Source organism: Leptosomus discolor, chromosome 14 (genome assembly GCF_034619465.1).
Source record: "Leptosomus discolor isolate bLepDis1 chromosome 14, bLepDis1.hap2, whole genome shotgun sequence".
Lineage (NCBI taxonomy): Eukaryota > Metazoa > Chordata > Aves > Leptosomiformes > Leptosomidae > Leptosomus > Leptosomus discolor.
In genome coordinates this window covers 9,018,793-9,039,638 of record NC_141404.1, presented here as the reverse complement: position 1 = coordinate 9,039,638, position 20,846 = coordinate 9,018,793, and the positions used below count along the sequence as shown (strand labels likewise).

Here is a 20,846-nt window from a genome sequence, read left to right as displayed (position 1 = left end):
CCACTAGACCAGGTTGCTCCCAACCCCATCCAGCCTGGCCTTGAGCACTGCCAGGGAGGGAGCATCCACAACTACTCTGGGCAATCTCTTCCAGTGCTTCACCACCGTCACAGTGAAGAACTTCCTAATATCTAATCTAAATCTGCCCTCTTTCAGTTTGAAACCGCTACCCCTTGTCCTAGCACTACCCTCCGTGATAAAGGGTCCCTCCCCACCCTTCGCATAGGCTCCCTTTCAGCACTGGAAGGCCGCTCTATGGTCTCCCCGGAGCCGTCTCTTCTCCAGGCTGAGCAACCCCAACTCTCTCATATCATCACAACTGGTTTTTATCAAACACGTGCTAGTCAGTAATGGCCAGTGAGAATTCAAGTCAATTTGTGGGTAGGCTAATCTGAATAGCGAGTTGAAGAAATCTATTTCAGAGTGGACAGATTTTACTAAGACCCTGTTCTTTTGCCTTTTTTAAGGTATAAAGAATGTCAGTTCTCCCATTAGCTTGTAGACTAAGTAAAAGTCTATGGGGCTTGTTTGGCCATCTGATGCTATATTTGAAGTTGCATAAATCATGGCAGTTCCATGGTGGTTGAATTTTTTGGTCTTTAAACAACTCTCTTTAACATCAGTGAAAATTTGAATATTAAATTCATCTATAGAATTTGTGGTCAGAGCCTCTGAAATTAAAAATAACACATTAATGGGAAATGGATATGACTAGAAAAAAGCTGAAGGAGTGCAAAGATAGTGTACGGTATAGACTCTCTATGAAATTGTTTTGTCTGTTCCTGAGGTTAGGTTATCTAAAGGAGGACTTACACATCTCAAACACCTGTCATAAGGTGTATTTTTTAGTTCTTTTTTCAAAACGTCAGCGTTTTAAGATGAAACAAACCATTAGTATTTTATTTAAAAACAAATGTTACAGCAAACACAGTATGGAAGAACTTTTCCAAAAAAAAAAAAAAAAAAGTCGTGTAGAAACTTAATCTGTTTCCTGGATAACATGAAGTTCTATTTCTATACCTATACGGTCTGGCATCTCATTGGCTGAAGGAATTTAAGAATTAGCGTAGTAGTTTGATTAGCTTTAGTATGGGTAGAAATAGGGGTGCCTGGATTTTGAGATTTAATGAGTCTTCAGGTCAAAGAGATCTGAATTCTTGATGAATAGTCAAGAATAAATATTTTTATCTGACTTGTAAACCACAAGACTGTCTTTCCTTGCTGTCATAGATACTTAGATCTGTCAGCATTAATAATGTCCATATTGTGTGTTGATAAGAAATGAGGCAAAAACCCTTGTAAAGTTGAATACAATGTGTGCAATTCTTCATATAAAAATTTTGAATCTAGAATTTGCATTAAATCTCCGAGGTGCATTAGTGTGCACAGAAGACATTCTCCGTCTTTTCGAAAATTCAGACCTACTTCTTAGTTTTTGTATAAGAAAGAGTTCTGTGTGCATCTTCTTGGAGGCATCTGGACATTTCCTTTAGAAATTGTAAACAGTTAAAGGATACTAGAGTTAGCTTTGTTATGAATTATCTTTATTTTGCATATTGAGCTGTTGCATGTTTGTTTAAATTCTGTGGAAGCTGCTTTGTTTTTTCTGTAATCTAAAAAATGTTGCATTTCTCAGCTATTTAAGTCACCACAAGGAAATTGGTGAACCCATCTCATTATAGTGTTTCTTGAAACAGAACTTAGTCTTGCCTTCGATGAGATGTTTGTCTCACTATTGAAAATACAAATCTTATTTTCAGTGTTGAAATGAGTATCTGCAGTCTGCGTCTCACACCTTTTCTGCTTTTCAGTGTTTTCTCAAGGGCTGAAAAAATCCTCCCTGGAGCTTTATGGCTTAATCTGCTATGGGGAACTAAGGAAAAAGATCGGGGGATGTGAGTATGAATGACTTAAAACTATTTTTATGTGGTAGAATCAGAAGGGTCTACCCTTGACGTTGGCAATGTCTAGTACAGTTTCACTTTTGAGTTACTCAGAATTTGTGTTTATTGCTTTCTGTTGCCGTAATCTGGTATAATTTTTTTTTAAAATGTGTTTTTATTTTTAAAGACAATCTTAGACCCCTTTGACAGATATCTTTAGCTTTTGCTATCTGTGGAATGCAGTGCATGTAATATCCACAGATGACCAGTAAATGTATATGCATCTTAAATTATCTGTCTGGTTTATTATTCTTGAAAACTAAGCAATTAAATGTGTAAATTCTATCATTTGCACCCAAAATTATTTCTGCCTGTGCAACCAAAATCTATTAGAGAGTAGCATAGGGGAAAGGGACCTGGGGGTCCTGGTGGGCAGCAGGATGACCATGAGCCAGCAACGTGCCCTCGTGGCCAGGAAGGCCAATGGCATCCTGGGGTGTATTAGAAGGGCTGTGGTCAGTAGGTCGAGAGAGGTTCTCCTCCTCCTCTCCTCTGCCCTGGTGAGACCGCATCTGGAATATCGTGTTCAGTTCTGGGCCCCTCAGGTCAAGAAGGACAGGGAACTGCTGGAAAGAGTCCAGTGCAGAGCCACAAAGGTGATGAAGGGGGTGGAACATCTCCCTTGAGATGAAAGGCTGAGGGAGCTGGGTCTCCTTAGCTTGGAGAAAAGGAGACTGAGGGGTGACCCATTAATGTTCAGAAATACATAAAGGGCGAGTGTCAGGAGGATGGAGCCGGGCTTTTCTTGGTGATGACCAGTGACAGGACAAGGGGCAATGGGTGCAAGCTGGAGTGCAGGAGTTTCCACATGAACATAAGGAAAAACTTTTTCCCTGTGAGGGTGGCAGAGCCCTGGAACAGGCTGCCCAGAGAGGTTGTGGAGTCTGCTTCTCTGGAGACATTCGAAGGCCACTAAGGTCTCCCCGGAGCCTTCTCTTCTCCAGGCTGAACAACCCCAACTCTCTCAGCCTGTCCTCATAGGGGAGGTGCTCCAGCCCCTGATCATCTTCATGACCTCTGGACCCGCTCGAGCAGGTCCATGGTTTTCCTGTGCTGGGGGCCCCAGAGCAGGATGCAGCACTGCAGGTGGGGTCTCACCAGAGCAGAGGGGGAGAGTCACCTCCCTTGACCTGCTGGCCATGCTGCATTTGATGCAGCCCAGGATACGGTTCCCATGGTCTTTATGGCTTCCAGACTAGAGAGCGCTCTAATGTGGCTAGCTTGGAGAATGGGCAGAGGACCATGCACTCTAAATGCTGCTCAATGCACGTATACCTTCTCATCTGTGTATTTTTTTCATGTGTCACCAAGCTTTTTGTAAAGTCAGTGTTACATCATAGCGCATCTTCTACATGTTTCGTTTAATTTGTGAGACATGGCAAATCATTAAAGTACTTTCACTTCTTTGTAAAGTCGTACTAGTTGCAAAGTGAAAAAGACAAGAAAGCTTTCATGAGTGGACATGTACAATTCCTAATAGAATCATGGTATTTTGGCAGATATTTTGCTATTTTATTTCCTCACCTGGGATTTCGTGAACAAGACTGTTGTGAATGTTCATACTGACTTTATTCTGTTTGGTCAAAGATCTCCAGTGTGTTAATTCATCTTGGAGAAGCAATTTTGAACTGTTACGTGACAAAGAAGGTACAGAGGCAAGACAGATTGCATTGTCAGTAGAAATCAGTATGAGCGTTTCTTCCTTATATCCACGTCTTTTCTTAAAAGCATCAACAGACCCTCCTTGCTATGACTGGGAATAAGATTTCACACAGTCACCATGGCAATGCACGCATACTCTGTGCTTCTGTCTTTTTATAACTTTGGTATTTGGTTATGTATTTTACTCACTGTCACTTGGAAAATTCTAGTCTCCAAGACCAAATGGGCTTAAGCTGCAAGCTTCTACACCCAGTTTATGAGAGGTCTGCTCTGCAGCTGGTGAAAGTAGTTTCTTTCTCTCTCTTTTTTTTTTTTTTTCTTTGTTGTTGTTTTTTTTTTCTTCTTGTTCTGTTCACCCAGTCCCATCTTCCCAGAAGTTGAGGTGACTTGCACAGAGCTGTTGAGACACGAAAGCATATCAGGAATACTTTCAGCATTGCCAGAAGGAGGTTAATTGTTCAGTAAATAGATCTGGGCCTGACTATCATGGGGAATATAAATCAAGTTACCATAATGTCCATTTAAAAATGTGCTGTATAATGCGTAGAAGAAAAGTGTGGATTCTATGTGAATTTTATTATTTTTATTTACTTTTTTTATTACATTCAGCGCTGTAGGGCTTCATGCTCTTTCATTATGCTGTGCTGCCTTAGCAACAGAGATTGAGCAGGAAGGTGAGGAAGCTTTTCTTTTTAATACCACAGAGTCAGATTAACACCCAGGAATCCAAGATGAGTGTGGCACCTAAACTAGGTTCATTTAATCCTTGAGTAAAATTTAATTTTCATGGCAAGGATCGGGTAAAGCTTGCACATTGTGAAAGTAGAAACTTTTCAGAAAGGGTATGTTATAGCACATCTATGCACATTAATCCTAACTGAGAATAAAATGTAATAGCTTTGAAAACTGAACAGGACACATAAAGTGATATAGTCATGACCTTTTTTTATCCTAATTCACTATTATCCCATTTCATGTAAAGGTATGGATGACAAGAATGCAGCTAAACTCAATGAGCTCATTCAAGCCGGGTAAGTAGGAACTTATTCCTGAAACTCTTAGAACTGTGTGGTTCAGCAGCTTGATTGTTGAATTGGTCATACAGAGTCTAGGGGGCATTTCTTACTGTTTTAGAGCTGCATTTTGACATTTTCCATTCTTAGGTTGTTTTGGATGGGATTTTTCCTCCCCTTTTCCGTGAAGCCATTAATTGTTATTAGTAAGAAATGATGGGTGAAGTTTAAGAAGGTAGTGAAATGAGAATTCTTTACAGAAGTTACAGCATTATAACTGTGTTGATTCACTATAGGGAAAATAGAATCATAGAATCCTTTAGGTTGGAAAAGACCTTTAAAATCATTGAGTCCAATTGTTAACCCAGCACTACCAAGTCCACCACTAAACCCTGTCCCTAAGCACCACATCTGCACGTCCTTTAAATACCTCTGAGGATGGTGACTCCACCACTTCCCTGGGCAGCCTGTTCCAGGGCTTGATGACCCTTTTGGTGACGACATTTTTCCTAATATCCAATGTAAGCCTCCTCTGGTGCAACTTGAGGCCATTTCCTCTTGTCCTGTCGCTGGTTACTTGGGAGAAGAGACTGACCCCCACCTCGCTACAGCCTCCTTTCAGGTGGTTGCAGAGCGATAAGGTCTGCCCTCAGCCTCCTCTTCTTCAGACTGAACAGCCCCGTTTCCCTCAGCCGCTCCTCATAGGACTTGTGCTCCAGACCCTTCACCAGTTTTGTTGCCCTTTGGGCACACTCCAGCACCTCCGTGTCTTTCTTGTAGTGAGAGCTTATCTCCAGACAGTTCTGCCATCAGTGCTCACGAGTCCTGACTTTCAGACCTGAAACGACACTTCTGGTACACTGTAGGCCTCAGTCATCCAGTTGCTTCTACTTGACTTTAAGAATGAGTATTCTCTTTTAATTTAAGAAGTGGGATTTGGGGGTTTAGTCTAGGCAATGTACTTTTAGAATACAGAAGGGATTAGAAGTTGCTGTGCTATTAGAAATGAGGGAATACCTGATATATTTGTATGTAAAATTTTCTGAAGTAGTCTTGCTTTTAGAATTTGTGTATTCTGAAGTGAAATGTCTTCCTAAGGATATTCTTTTAAGGAGTGTAATCATTAAGCAGGCATCACTCAGAAGGCATTGGTTTGTCCTAATCGTGTCTTTAAAAGTGATTTGAAAATAGTGTTATTTTCTGTTACAGATCCCTTTTTACTTTTGGCATTAGTGCTTTTAGGGTGCTTTGTTGCAGCAGACAAATTACTGAGGAAGTAAACTTTACTGTAAACAGGAGGAAGAGTTTGCCCACTCAGCAGCTGCTGACTTTTTGACTTTACCTTACATAAAACAGATACTTGTTGTTTCACCTTTCTGTTGTTTGCAAACTGAGTTTCCAAATGAGTTCCTTACAGTTTATTAATTAACCTTTCAGCTACTGGGAGATGCACTTTGTACAGTGTGCTGTTGTGTTGCAGGTGTTGAATGTGATTATTTATGAAATCACTTGTTCATTCTTTTGTTAACTATGAAGTTTGAAGAGAAATTGCTGTTTGGTTTGGGTTTTGTACAGTTAAGAAAATCCTAGCGGTAAGTTTTTGCACATAACAAAATAATTCTTAAAGCAAATTACTTCTTTAAATTGGAGTTAATAGTTAAAATGAGCCTGGGATGAGCCTTTTTTCCCTAGTGTCCTGAATATCTCTAGAGTTCGGGATATAGGCTGTTGTTTTGGTCTTTCTGTGTTGTACTGGAGAGCCTTTCTAATACTGTGTCATCCAAACAGACTAAACCATAATAAATGAGACTTTTAGCAAGCTGTAGCGTCAGTCTAGCACTTTGCATGGTTAAGGCCTTAGTTCTTCTAATTAATGGTTAATGAGGGCTAATGATTTATACAAAGTCTAAGTGTTTATTCTGTAGAAGCCAGTCTTGTAACAAACCATTTTGAGAACAGGAGTCCTTACATTTGAAAATATTAATGCTAATCTTCTAACTGAGAACTAGAGTGTACATAGTATTAAGATTCTTAGGCAGTTCAGAAATAGTTTCTCTTGCATAGGCTTTTTGTCTAGCAGATCATCATAGAATCACAGAATGGCTTGCATTGGAAGGGACCTCAAAGATCATCTGGTTCCAACCCCCCTGCCATTGCAGGGACACCTCCCGCTAGACCAGGTTGCTCAAGGCTCCATCCAGCCTGGTCTTGAACACTGCCAGGGATGGAGCATCCACTGCTTCTCTGGGCAACCTGTGCCAGTGTCTCACCACCCTCGGGGTGAAGAACTTCTTCCTTGTAATGAGTCCAAACCTGCCCTCTCCCAGCTTCCAGCCATTACCCCTTGTCCTGTCACTGCAGGCCCTTGTAAAAAGTCCTTCCCAGCCTTCTTGTAGGCCCCCTTCAGGTACTGGAAGGCCACTGTAAGGTGTCCCCAGAGCCTTTTCTTTTCCAGGCTGAACAAGCCCAACTCTCAACCTGTCCTCGTAGGAAAGGTATTCCAGCCCGCTGACCATCTTGGTAGCCCTCCTCTGGACTCGCTTCAACAGCTCCATGTCTTTCTTGTGTTGGGGGCTCCAGAGCTGGACGCAGTATTCCAGGTGGGGTCTCATGAGGGCAGAGCAGAGGGGCAGAATCCCCTCCCTCGACCTGCTGGGCACACTGCTTTTGATGCAGCCCAGGATGCGGTTGTCTTTCTGGACTGCAAGCGCACGCTGTTGGCTCATGTTCATCCTATCATCCACCAACACTCCCAAGTCCTCCCCACGACTGCTCTCAATCCACTTATCGCCCAGCCTGTATCTGTGCTTGGGATTGCCCCGACCCAGGTGCAGGACCTTGCACTTACCCTTGTTGAACTTCATGAGGCTGGCCTGGGCCCACCTCTCCAGCCTGTCAAGGTCCGTCTGGATGGCATCCCTTCCTTCCAATGTGTCGACCTCGCCACACAGCTTGATGTCATCGGCAGACTTGCTGATGGAAGACACATCTTTGCTTCCCTTTTTCTCCTGCGTCTCTTGCCCCATTTGGTGGGTGAACCTTGTCAGTCGAAAAGGAGCAAGCTGTGCAGGGAAACAATGTTCATGTTTTTGTCTTCATTACCACCTGTATGTCTACACAATCTGAATTAATCCCCTGCACGTATGGGGCAGCCTTATATCTCACACAAGCAAACGCATTGTGTATATCCAATTAGATTAAACTTTCCATCTTGCTCAGCGATGTTACAATTCTGTGATCCCCCTCTCGATTTCTAAACAGTTCTTTTTTTCAGTTCCTAACGTGTTTTTTTCAAGTCTGTTACTCCTCCTTTTCCTCTGAGTGCAATGCGCTCTGTGAGGCTTGTCACTATGTTGAAAGTCTTGAGTGAAAGTGAATCCAAAGTGATTAAAAATGGGGAGTGTGAACATGCATTATTCTGATGATCATCTTCTGAAGTGGGTAAACATTAGCCTCATTTAATTGGTAAGAAAGGTCAAGAGAGGCTAAGATTGTGAGGAGCTACCTGGCAGGTTATTTGCAGGATGGCTCTAGACCTTGAAGTTACACATTCTAATTCAGTGCTTATTTTGCTTATGTTGCACATCATCTCTGTTGTTCTGTAATAATGACATGGTATATGGCAAAACAAATGACCCTGTGAGGTGCTCATAAGAAAATGGTGTTTAAAATCTTCCTAGCTGAGCTTATAACCCAAGTCACAGACACTAAATAATGCCTGAAAACGTAAATCAACTGGCAGTTTCAAGTAATGGCAAAAAATGTCCATTTGGTCATTGCAATTGGGGCCATTCACTGCTATATGTCTCTGTACTTGTCTTGTGAATTTCAGTAACGTGTAAAATCAGGCTAGACTATAGCCTTAGGTACAGTTGTAGTTGAATGAATTTGGATCTTCTAGAAAATAGATCAAAGTTTAGGTATTTATAAATGCAAGGGGAAGATAAGAATTGGTCTGTCAGCTTTTGTAACCGGTCCGAGCAGTTTAGCATACTGATGTCAACACTGGCCCACACAAGCTGCTTAAAGAAGTTTTTAGAATCACTAAGCAAGACAACTGTGAAACCAAAGTTCCCTTAGAAATTATAGATCTGAGTCACTTTCTGTCCAGTCCTTTGTCGCTAGTTTTTTATTACAGCAACGATATGTTGCTGGATTGTGTGATCAGGATATATAACAAGAAACAAAAATGTATGCCAGTATATCAGAACTGCTCAGGAACCCATTTAAATAAACCTAAACCAAAGCTTTTTTGTTTTGTTTCACTTTTAGAAGTGAAACGTATTTATTTAACTTAGGTTTTGCAACAATCTTTACATTTGAAGGAATACAAATATTTTCTGGATATCTTTGTAAATCTGTAGCATTTATGGATGAGGTAAAAAACCCAACCAACCAAAGAAAAAGAACCCCCACAACAAACATATAATTAAAGGAATGTCATAAATACGTAACAGTTAAAGCACAGTACTGCTCAGTGTCTGTTAGCACATGTGGTTTTGCCTCGCCAGCCTGAGAGGCTCTTAATATCACAAGTGAGAAAGACCTTTAAAGACAGAAACTTTTCACAGGTATTGATTGATCTGCCAGGTTCAGTTACTGACTGTGCTTTGTGTGGAGTGGGAGCAACCTGTCATTGCATTCGATTTCCTTGTAAAAGCCATTTGGTATGCCACAGGGGAGTTTGTAACTCCCTAAAAATCTTGATAATAAAATAGCAGTTCATCCTGGAAAAAATTGTATACAAAACTGATCTCTTTAATTAGGCAGAATATGCTGTTGCTGTCAAGTTACACTAGTAGTTCTTCCTGCGTATTCAGTAGAACAGCTTTTTTTTAAGAATTACCATCTTCTGTGTTTGGAAGCATCTAGGATCAAGAAGAGAAGGAAATAAGTATTTTTAAGCTAAGAGTAGTTCTGTTGCAGGCTGTCTCTTTTTTACTGTGCTTTTCTTTTAAATTGGTAGAACAAATCTTTTTCTAGCCTCCCAGCCATGGTTTTCAGTTAGGAAACTACAGTATCTAAATATATCTAATTTTATATTCGTCTAAAGAATAACTGATTATCAGACTCTCCCCAGATTGCTTGAAGCCCATCATACTTTATGGAACAGGGAATTAGGGGGATTATTCCTGACTCCCGAAGCAGAACACCTGAATCTAGAGAGCTGGGATGCTACTTCTAAAATGTATTATAGGGAACAATGAAAATAAAAGTATTGATTGCTGTAGTCATGGAAGAATATTGTAGTGCCAGGGCAAAAACTTCCATGTGAAGTTTTTACTGTTGTGTTGTCAAATTTATGTGTGTTCTATGTTCCTTCATTTACTGACCAGTGTACTTTGCTTGCTGACTGCTAAACTGTGCCGTTGCCACTCGGCGCTCAGGAACTACAGTAGTTTCTGCTCCTCTTTTAGGGCTATCGGCAGTTTTGCATTTGTTTTCTTTCCTCCAATATGATTTTTCTCCTAGATTTTTTTTTAATATCTTTTTGATAATATACTTGTGTTTTTCACACTTCTTTTCTGGCTTTTATCCTAGGTTTTGATGAGTGGGGTTGGTTTTTTTCCCTCTCTGCCTTTTAAGCACAGCTACAAATGCAGCCAGGAGCTTTTGATGCTGATCTATTGCTCATTTGTGAGCTGCTCTGTGGTGGTAACAGATAGTGGGTATCTGTAACCCAGGGTGCAGCTGAGCAGGTGGTTGACAAATTGATCAGGAACAGCTGCCTGGAAGCCTGACTCAATAATAAATGCTTTATGACCAGTTAGTTAGGCTGTTTAAGAGAAATAGAAAATACGAAAAATGAACGGCAGCGCTTTTCTTCTTTTTCTTGATCAAATTAGCTCAGCTGTTCTAGGTGGATCAAAAAGCCTTTTGAGCATTCGGGTCCTTCTTTCAGTCACCTTCAAGTCATGTGACAGAACAATTTCCACAAAGCTTGTCTGTTTTATATAGTCATATCAGTTAATCTAAGAAGAAATAATGTTTCTCCCCACAAAGCCCTTCTCACTCATACCCTTACATTGTCCAAGTTATAATTATAATAATAATAATAATGCTATTTCTGACTCTTATGTGCAGCTACTTCAAGGGCACATTTGATAGAAAGGTGTTGTGTTAGTGAAAATCAGGATGCAGGAGGAGAATCTCAGCTCACACAAGCAGTCAAAAGAATTTGCTGTCCTAAAGTAGTGTGAATTTGCAATAGCAACCAGTTTCAAGGTGCATTGAATTATTTATTTTCACTGGCTTTAGTGGATTTTGTGTGAGGCTGTTGTGAAACTGTTTTCCACTAGAACAGGAGGGAAGGTCTAGGGATGTCTTTGCTAAGCAAGGGAATCATTACAGCAGTTCTTATTGCTGTAATGCTGTAATTAACTCCTTGGAAGAACAAGGAAGACAATAATTTTGGCAATTTCATGCAGCAGCATTGTTTTCCGTACAACAGTTCTATCATGTTCCCAGACTGTGGTTGGGTGCAATCATGCATCCTATCATCTCAACATGAGCTTTATAAAATTACTCACCGTGATGAACAGCGTTAGTGGTAATAGAGTCAATGTAGCTTTCATTGAATCCCTGTAGTTAAAGGCGAAAGGTATTTGTTGTGAATCCTGAGGATGTTACTTTAGCATATAACTATGTGACAGGAAGAGAGATTTCTAGGAGCTACAGTAAAAGTTGAAGACTTTTAGTCCTCAGCTGTTTTCTTCAGTTACTGTTCTTGGAGGAAATAATAAGCACTGGTCAAACAAATGTATCTAGAATTTTTATTTACTGCAGATTCTCTAGGTTCTGCAAAATCCTTCAGGTTTTGTATGAGGCACATTGCAGACCCCATTAACTTTACGTAAGTTATTTTGGGTTGATTCATACTGATATTGTCCTCCCTTGAAACTTGGTTTCTTTACACATTAAAAAAAAAAAAAAAATAGAGGGTGCTGGCTGCATATGACTAAAGTTATTTTCAGGAGATTTATTTTATAAAAAATACTGCTTTCCTGATAAAATCATACTTGCACTTTAATATAAGGACAAGAGGACATTGAGCCTGATGTCATAAGGCTGAGGTGTCCATTGCAATGACCAGGAGGAAGTTTTACCTTTCATCAACATTATGCCATTGACTACATATCCACAAGTGTTACTGTGTCCTCCTCTAAGTCTTTCCACTGGCAGAGATTGACCATTGCACTTGGTGGGACCCACTATCTTCGAACAATTCACATTTCCAACAATTCAAGTTAGGGTTAAGTTGAAAGAGGAAAGGTAACAGCGATGCTTCTGTCACAGCAGCTGTGGTGGTGTCTGCTGTTGCAGAGTGGAAATAGGAAGAACTACTTAAAACTAGGCAAGCAGCTCTTGGGTCTTTTTTTTTATTTTTTTAAGTAACACTGTTGATAGTTTCTCCTCAGCAGCTGAGGGCCTTCTCCTCTTTCCATTAGTTGAGCCATCGGTGCTTCTGTGTCAAAGCTCGTTAGAAAGAGCAAGGGCTAACATATTCCCTCTAGCTTCTGGTAGCTCAGTGCAGATTGCGGAAATCTGCCCTTCCAGCCCTGAGATATTCTGAATCTGTAGAAGTTCACGACTTAGTAAATGAAACTTTTGAGCTGCTCACCTCATCAACTCCATCTTCTCCGGTCTGGCTTCGTTTCTGCTGCCCTTTTGCGAAATTTCCCTCTTAGCAATATAGACAAGTGCTCTTTCTGCCTGGTCTTGTCTTTCTTACAGCATAAGGAAAAAAATAAGATCCTGCTATTGGAATATTCTCCATAATTTCTTTCATTTTACTTGCAAAGCCTTGTGTTCAATCCTGCTACTTCTATGCTATCTGATCCTTATTGTTTGAAGTATTAGGTAGTAAATACTGCCATCAGTAACTTTGTTGGTCTCAATGCCTGCCTTTTAAGTCTCTCAAAAGAAAACAAGACTGTATGAGTGAAGAAATCAAATAGTGTGTGAAAACAAAAGTGGCCGATTGCTTTTAAGGATCTTTATAGCTGTTAATGTGGTATTAAAGCTAAAAGCCAGTGGAATCCTGCTGTAAAAGTTACTTTGTTCAAATTCCCACACAGGCTCTTTCACCTCATTTCTGCAACAAATGTGTTGATATTCCAGAATTGAAGACTCTTCAAAAGCTTTAGACTTCCCAAAATTAAGAGTTAGGAGTATAAAGAGGAGACTAAAGCAAAACCATTTTTCTTTTTTGAAGAAGCTGTCTGAGGGTACTCTTCAACCGAAGTAACATAATTCTGGTCCATTTATAAAACAGCAGTCCCTCCCCAAGTGGATAGCCCAATATTTCCTGAAAATCTGGAAGAGGAGGGTCGCAAGAGTAGCATTTCTATAATGAAAAGTAAGGTGATAGAGAAGATTGGATGCTCTTGTGAATCTGTACTGCAAGTCCTTTAAATGTCTTTGTTCATTCCTACAGCCGTGGTTGTAGTTGACTCTGTGTCCCTAATATGCACATGTTCACAAACTTTTGTTAATGGTGCCTATAAATACATCTCTTTCAATGTATTCAGGGCTACAACTGTTCGTTACAAAGGCAGAAACCTTCGTATTAAAGCTCCGATGTGCAGGGCTTTGAAGAAACTCTGTGATCCAGATGGTAAGTAAGAGACACTGGAAGGGTTTTGCCAGATGGTCAGAAAAATATGAGAGAGAGTAGGCCTATTTTGATGTGTACATCACTAGCAGAGGAGTTTGTGCTGTTTCACATTTGTCGGGCACAGATAGGTCCCTATTGTCTTACTTATCCTGTTTGCTTGTATAATCCCAGTAACTTTAGGACCCACCCAGCTCTCTAAGTCTTGGAGTATGTCACTAGCTACATTGGGAAGGAAATAGCTACACCAGACAAGATCACTACTGCTGTACCAGTTGTGCTTTCAGTATATGCGAAGTTTAGCCCCTTGTGCCAGTGTTAAGCAGTAGTATGTTGTTTAGCATTGAGCATTTTAGACTTTTTTTTGACTTTCTCCAATTCAGCTATGTGTGACTTTTTTAATTATTTTTTTTCCCTTCCTCTTCCTTCCCCTCAATAAGTAGAATCAGTGCAGTTTAAAGATCTGAAATACGGTACTTGTTCGAAGTTTCGAGACATCTGATTTTGACACTGCTTGCTCAGCTGGAAGCTCCAGTACCACTGCAGTGCCCAAGGAAAAAAATAAACATATTGGAACAGGAGGTAGTCTGAGGAAGTAGGCTCCGCTGGTGAAGCTGAGCTGCCTAAGTTGTCTGTAGGTGACGCTGATGTCTGTGATGCTTTTTTTCACGTAACTGAGCATATAGTGTTCTGACTGAGTTTCCTTGCTTTGACCCTTGCCCTTTGTGCTTCATCTCCCTTCAGGTGTTAGTGATGAAGAGGACCAGAAGCCAGTACGTCTTCCTCTCAAGGTCCCTGTGGAGTTGCAGCCAAGAAATAATCATGCATGGGCTCGAGTACAGAGCCTTGCCCAGAATCCACGGCTTAGGTAATAAAGAACTGATTGTGATGCTCAGAATAGAGTAGGGAAATACATGAACAGCATTCTAGCATCTTCCTCTCTCTTCAAGGTTCTCTTTGCCAACTGGGCAGTTCATCTTTGATAATGCAGTTTGCCTAAATGTACTTTTCTGGAGGCTTTGTCCGACCAGAGTACATGACTGTTGTAAACACATCAGACTTGAAAATTAGATTATCATTGTTCTTTATATCTTTTAATTTGAGTAATGATAGGAACTACTAGAGTTGAAGATGAATATACTTCATGTCACTAAAACCCAGTTGTCAGAGCAGAGTGCAAATAAAATGGAGATGTGCAGCACTAGTTCTACTAAAATTTGTGTTGGCCTGTACCATGAGACAGAGGCACAAGGGAGAGAAGTAAAATGATGTTCGGGGTGCCTGCACCAAGACTCTCAACTGCCAACCCCAACACAGTTATACTAGCAGAAAGGAAGGCATTTGTAGCTTAATCTCCTTCCTGCAAAATGTAGTCAATGCTGTTGTTTCAGTGTCATCAGTGGCTGTTCATTGTAGTACTTACCTCTAGTCCAAAACTTGGCAGAAAAAACAGGGGACTCTGTGATGTTGGTTGGTCTTTCAAATAGTGTACTTCAGTAAAACGACCAAACATCGTGCAGAGAGGAGAATGAAGATCTTCAGCGTTAGGTTTATTGTATAAAATACTTTGAGAGCAAAAAGTAAATGTTTGGGGGGGTTTTTGTGCCCCTTTTTCTTTCTATACTTCATGTGGTAGCTTTGTGCCTTGCCTGCACTTCTGCAGTTTAACTAAATCTTGTCATCTTTTCCTATCTTCTTCTTCCATCTGTAGAAACTAGTATCTTGAATCATGGCAGTCAGATATATCATTATCTTTCTCAGTTGTGAGTTATCTGGATTTTAAAGTTGCGGGATAACATAGGTTTTTGGTTTTCTTGGGTTTTTTTCTTCAAGCTTGGGAGTGGTAGGTGTGTTCTCTGTGCTTGTATTACAGAATGCCCGTTTCTTCCCTTAATTCCAGTTCTAGCATCAAGGCTGTGATTTGAACTTCTGCTGACATTTTTTCTCTGTTCCCTTGCTTTGTTTATCTTGCATACAGGATGATTGTGGAGTTACATCGGAAGGTCTCCAGCCTCATAGAGTTCCTGAAGCAGAAGTGGGCCCTCCATGAAGTGCGTATTGTATCCTCTTTCTGCTTAGTCTGTTCTGTATGCTGTGCCCTGTGAGCAATTCCCTTCCAATTCTAAATTCATTTTTGCATGAGAAGTGTGATTCTACCTCATAACTTTACCAGCCTGTGCTTAGTAAATATAGAGTTCAGGATCTCAGCATCACTAAGGGAACCTTTTATGGGAAATCCCATAATATTCCACTTTTACCTCAACTCTTCTGTGCTATGATCCCCTGAAAAGCTAGTTGGTAATAAATGAAGCTCCCTGCCTTTATTTAATGTCACTAGAAAACAGTCTGTTTCATTGTAGATGGGTGACCACCATAGAAGCCTGGATAATAACTGATGATTTTTTTCCAGTTTCAGCAAAGATTAAGGACAGATCTTCCTACTGCTTTATGCAGTTTCACCAAGTGAAAGCTTAAGCTTCTTGTCTAGGTGGCTGCTGCTGTCTGTTATTTATCTGTGTGCTGTCTGAGCCATACAACGTAAGAGATATCCCTAGCTCTGAACTTTGATCCATGGAGTAGAAGGTTTTGTGAGTTAACAGCCGTTCTGTTTGCCTGTTGACTGGTATGCTATATCCTGTTCTTAGTCCTTTAATTCGGGCTTTTCTTTTGAATTTGTGAGCCTGGAGGAAGTAGCAGCATAGCACTTGAAACTTAGAAGGATGTCAAAACATGTAAGGTGGAGGTTACTGCACAGAAAGGGGTATCTGTGTTGCTGTGCAGTGACGTTGCAGTGTTTTTGCTTGGTTTTGTTGGGATTTGTTAGTTCGTTGGGGTTTTTTTACAATTACAATGATGTATGAAGCAGAGATGAGTAATTTTGTGTGGAACAGAGATTTAGTATTGTGCTTATAGCAGGTCTTCAGGGTAGTCCTTATCACCTCAAAAAGACTTAATACCTAATCATAGAGTCTTCATATCTATGCTGAACAGAGAACATGTCCTTGATGGGCTGTTGGTTTGGGTTTGTTTTTTTTTACTTGCAAAATAGGCTACCAGGTCCTTGTTTGGAAGGGGCAGATGATTGTTGTATTCTTTGACACATCTTTTTTAGCGTAAAACACTAGAAGAACGGCAGCTTCAAGACTCTAGAGACTCAGAAACAAGAGGCAGCTTCTCAGAGGAGAAAGTGATGCTCCATCTCTTTCCAGGAGAGAATTGTACCCTCACTCCGCTGCCAGGGGTAGCCAGAGTGGTGCACTCCAAGGCTTTCTGCACAGTGCATTGGCAGGAAACTGGCAAATGCAAACAGAACACAAAAGACTCTCACTTACTGCCCCCTGCACAAATCCTAGGGATACAGAGTGGTCAGGGGACAGCAAGGGGACAGCTAAAATACACGCGGGGAACAGAAGGTAAGGGTGTTGGAAGGGCAGAGAGCACTACAGAGTCAAGCAGAACCTCTCAGCATGCAGCTGAAGTTTCTGCAAGCACTGAAGATGGCAGCCCAGAGCCTGGCCTGGTAGAAGGAACAGCCTCAAGTCTTGGCATCGCTAGTTGTCTCCAAAAACCACCTTCTGGACTTCAAGATCCAGGAGGGAACCATGAAAAGCTGAGCTCGGTGGCCTTCTGTGTGGAGGGCAGGGAGGCCCTGGCTAGTGACCAAGCAGCTGTGCTACCATCATGCACCACAGCTTGTGCTTGCAGTAAGATTCCTGATGTGGAGGAGCTCTCTCTGCTCGATCCATTCCCACGGTACATGAAGTCCTGTCAGGACCTGATCGTCCCAGAGAAATGTTCTTGCACAGACAAACTGCATGGGAGAGACTCTACTCCAGCAGCTGATGATTCTTCTCCTGTGGCTTTTCCAAGTGGGAGGAGCACGGAGACGTCTGACTCCTGTTCACAGCTACTGAGAGGTGGTGTGGCTTCACCTGGCAGTGGCCCATCCAGATACGAAACTCAGGCTAGCCACAGCCAGGGCCAGCAGCTTGATGCTTGTACCAAGGATATAACAGATGCAGTAATGGAGGATTCTCAAGAGAAGCTGGGCTCCTCATTTCCACCTCCACCTCAGGGACAATCTAGTACAAAGTCTCTCAAGGATGACCCAAGCCGGCTCTCTCAACAGGTTAGAGAAGAAGGATGGAGTCTACGAACTTCTGAGAGCCTTACGCTGGCTGAAGTCTACCTCATGATGGGCAAACCGAACAAGTTGCAGCTGGAATATGACTGGCTGGCTGTCTTGGAGCCAGAAACCCAGGATGCTAGGGAGCAAACATCTGAGTCAAGTGCTGTTCCTGCATGTACCACCTTTCACAAGCAGAGACTCCTAAACTGCCTTTTAAAACTCATCTCTACTGAAGTCAATCCCAAACCAGTAAGTAGCTCTTGTTCATGCTCCAGATGCTAAACTCTTCTTTGTTCTGGGAATTGCCCAGTTATGTTTTCATAGTAAATCAATGACCAGCCTTGTCAAGATCTTGGAGATTCCCAAAACCCAAACCCAACAACAACAAAAAAACCCTAACAAACAACAAAACGAACAAACCCCAACAGAATCCAGCTTGCTACAGAGTGGACTTTTCCTCAATACGCTGTGTTTGCTTTTTACACTACCTTTTAGTTTCTGGTTTGCTGTGAGTCTCAATGGTATTACAGCGAACACTTAATGTGACTACGAAAAGATCTGTCAGGAGGTTAGGTTAGGTAGGTGCCTTCTGTTCTCTCTCAGGTTCATAGCACCATAGAACAGCCCAGGTTGGAAGGGACCTTGGAAGATCACCTGGTCCAACCTTTTGTGGGAAATGAAGTCTAGATGACAAAGGGAGAGATTAATATTCTAGGTGAAAACTGCAACCTTTAATTTCTAATGTTTATGTAGTTCGAGTTACACTAAGTGTAAGTCTGAAAAGAATTTATTTCTTTGGGATAGCATAGCCAGTATAATTGCACCTGACACAGTGGGTTTTGTAGACGTTCCCAGACTCTAGGGTAGTTGTTCAGCAGACAACTGGGAATGAACTTGCTTTCCTTCTTGTGGATTGTAACCAATGTTTAAGATCTGCCCCTATGATACCTAGGCAGCTATTTCCACCTAGAGCAACCAGTTGAAACTTAGTAAAACATCCTTTAAAGACCAAAAAGACACTGAATTCAACAGACCTGACTGAATGCCTGTGGTGGAGATACAATGAGTTAAAAGATACCATTTACATCATATTCCCAAACACACATAGTTCTTTGATCTTTCTTTGTTGGTGCAGACTTAACCACCCTCAAAGCTCCCTTTGATCCTGGTTTTTATAGACATAGAATGTAGAATTTTATAAATTTAAAACCATCTTTGCTCAGATACAGCTCCAGATACAGACTTTGTTTAAACTGTGAAGACTTTTGGTCTGACATCTCATGAATTTGTGACAATGTTGCCTCTTTTTGTATCTACTTTTACTTCTGGTGACACACGTGACAGCCAGGGATGACATGATTAAGCAATCACAAACTAGAAAGTCTAGTTTCCTTAGACTTGGGGGGAGGATAGAAGAGGAAGGGGAAAAAACCCAGCAGTTACTATTTGCAAGTGTTTTCCTGTCACTTTGGTGCTCTCGGTGTCCTAGTGAAAGTAGTGTAGCACCACTGAAAAATAAAGGAGCGTTTTCAGATATATACCATATTGTACATTCCAATAAAAAGAAGTAATCTAACCTTTTATTTTTTGTCAAATTCCACTTTATACTTACTGTGTTTCAGAAAAAGAGACACTTTTCTTGCGGCAATGAATGTTGTGGGGCTGATACATATTCAAGAGGCAAGAATGATACTTACTGACTAATTGAAAGTACTGTAGACTTTTTGAAAGTTTTCTCTCTTAAATCCTCTGCATTTCATCAAATAATGACAGGGTACTTTAACAGAGGAAGGATTGATTGCCTGATCCCTGCTGTTTTCTCAAGACAGTATGTAACAAAGCCAAATTGCCAACTGTGCTGTGGTTCGTTCCTTTAAATGGAGATTACCATCGTAAAACAAACTGTAGCAAATTGCATTGCGGTCAAGTGTGAATGATAATTTTATGCCTGTGGTTGCACACAGATTCCTTAAAAAGGGAGCATTTAAACAACTTAATGAAATAACTGGATAGGCCTGGAAAATTAGTAAAGCACCTTGCCATGTGCTTCTTGTTGTTGCTGTATTACAGTATGAAATAGGAGAAGGGATGGGAAAACTTCAAAACTATCGGTGTCTACTTGATTAGAATTAAGAGCAAAATATTTTTTTGTCCATGTATACTTCCAACCAGAGGAGCCCTCTGGATGGTTAGAGATTATGAAAATTGGTTTTGTAGTGGATTAACTCGATTGTAACATAAATTAATGATATTGAACCGATGACATTTAACACTGCTAAAATGCACAGGAAGGGAATTTCAGCTGCCCACCACACACACACACACACACACACACAAAGGTATTGGTTAGAGTACTTAAAGATACTGTTGTATGTCAGATTTTATTTATTTTTTGCTAAGCTTCCTAAGTAGAACAAGTTTAACAATATGTTTGTTGTAACAGTGCACAGTATTCATCTAATGTGCATGCATTTCTAGATGCCCGAGATGAGCTCTGTTGCCACGTCACCTATAAAGCCTGCTCAAGAGGAACAGTCACTGACTCCTCCGGGAAAGGTGATTGCCATCAGCACCAGGAGTCCTGGCTGTGCACGAAATCAATCTGCCCTTCGCAACAACAAGACTTTTTCTCCTGGTGCTGCTTCCAGCTCCTCAGGTTAGTATTGATAAAAATGCATTTCAAGAGATCAGACCATTAGTACCTCATCCCAGTAATGTAACACTGGGAGAATGAGCATTCTTACTCTTACAAACCTAACTGTTTAAGAACATTGGTGTGCGTTAATTTGCATTAGAGTTGTCCTAAATTCTTCTTGAAAAACAATGCCTGTCAATAATACAGTTTGCAATCCAGAACTCTCACAAGTCCCTCTTACAGAAAATGCTGGCATTTGTTAGGAGCTGACTGATACAGGGTATGGGATCTCAAGAGAGTGAAGGCTTACACTAAAGAGGAGACTAAATACATGGTGTAAAGTTTGTTGATACAATAATTACTGAAAAATTCTTGTGCTATTCTGCTGTTGTGAAATATGTAAGGATTATGAGTTACGTTTTCTTTTAATAGAAGGTACAGCTGCTATAACTTGAGCCCTAGCCGTGCAGACCAAGAATTTCAGTGCTGTTCTTCAGTCTAGTTGCATTTGCCAGCAAATGTTTATGACTTCAGAAAAGTCTGTGAAGGCGTCAGGTTTACTGGGAACAATTGTGATTCCTATGCTGTCCTTTTCACACCTGTGCTGTAAGAAGTGATGGACCATGAGCAATTTAACTGATGCTCTAAAACATGTGGTGCTGTGTGGTTTTCATTTTAAAATGGCATTATAGCCATTTCATCTTCATATAAAGCTTCGTTGCACTTACTGGCAGACAAAGGTGTACTTACATATCTAGTAAAAAGCCAATAATTTTATAGATCAAACAAATAAATTGTTACATTTCAGTGAGATACACAGGCTTGAAGGATGTATCTTTTTAAATCAGAT

General features: G+C 40.9%; 1 protein-coding gene across 2 annotated transcripts in view; it reads left to right on the top strand.

Moving 5' to 3' along the window:
* Positions 1–20,846, top strand: part of CRAMP1 (cramped chromatin regulator 1) — a 49,182-nt gene that overhangs the window by 14,827 nt on the left and 13,509 nt on the right. For both annotated transcript variants that reach the window (XM_086472869.1, XM_086472868.1), the window contains exons 5-11: positions 1,812–1,895; positions 4,588–4,636; positions 13,150–13,235; positions 13,977–14,100; positions 15,211–15,292; positions 16,345–17,610; positions 19,840–20,017. In XM_086472869.1, coding sequence (XP_086328995.1) covers positions 1,812–1,895; positions 4,588–4,636; positions 13,150–13,235; positions 13,977–14,100; positions 15,211–15,292; positions 16,345–17,610; positions 19,840–20,017 — 1,869 coding nt within the window. The remainder of the gene's footprint in view (positions 1–1,811; positions 1,896–4,587; positions 4,637–13,149; positions 13,236–13,976; positions 14,101–15,210; positions 15,293–16,344; positions 17,611–19,839; positions 20,018–20,846) is intronic.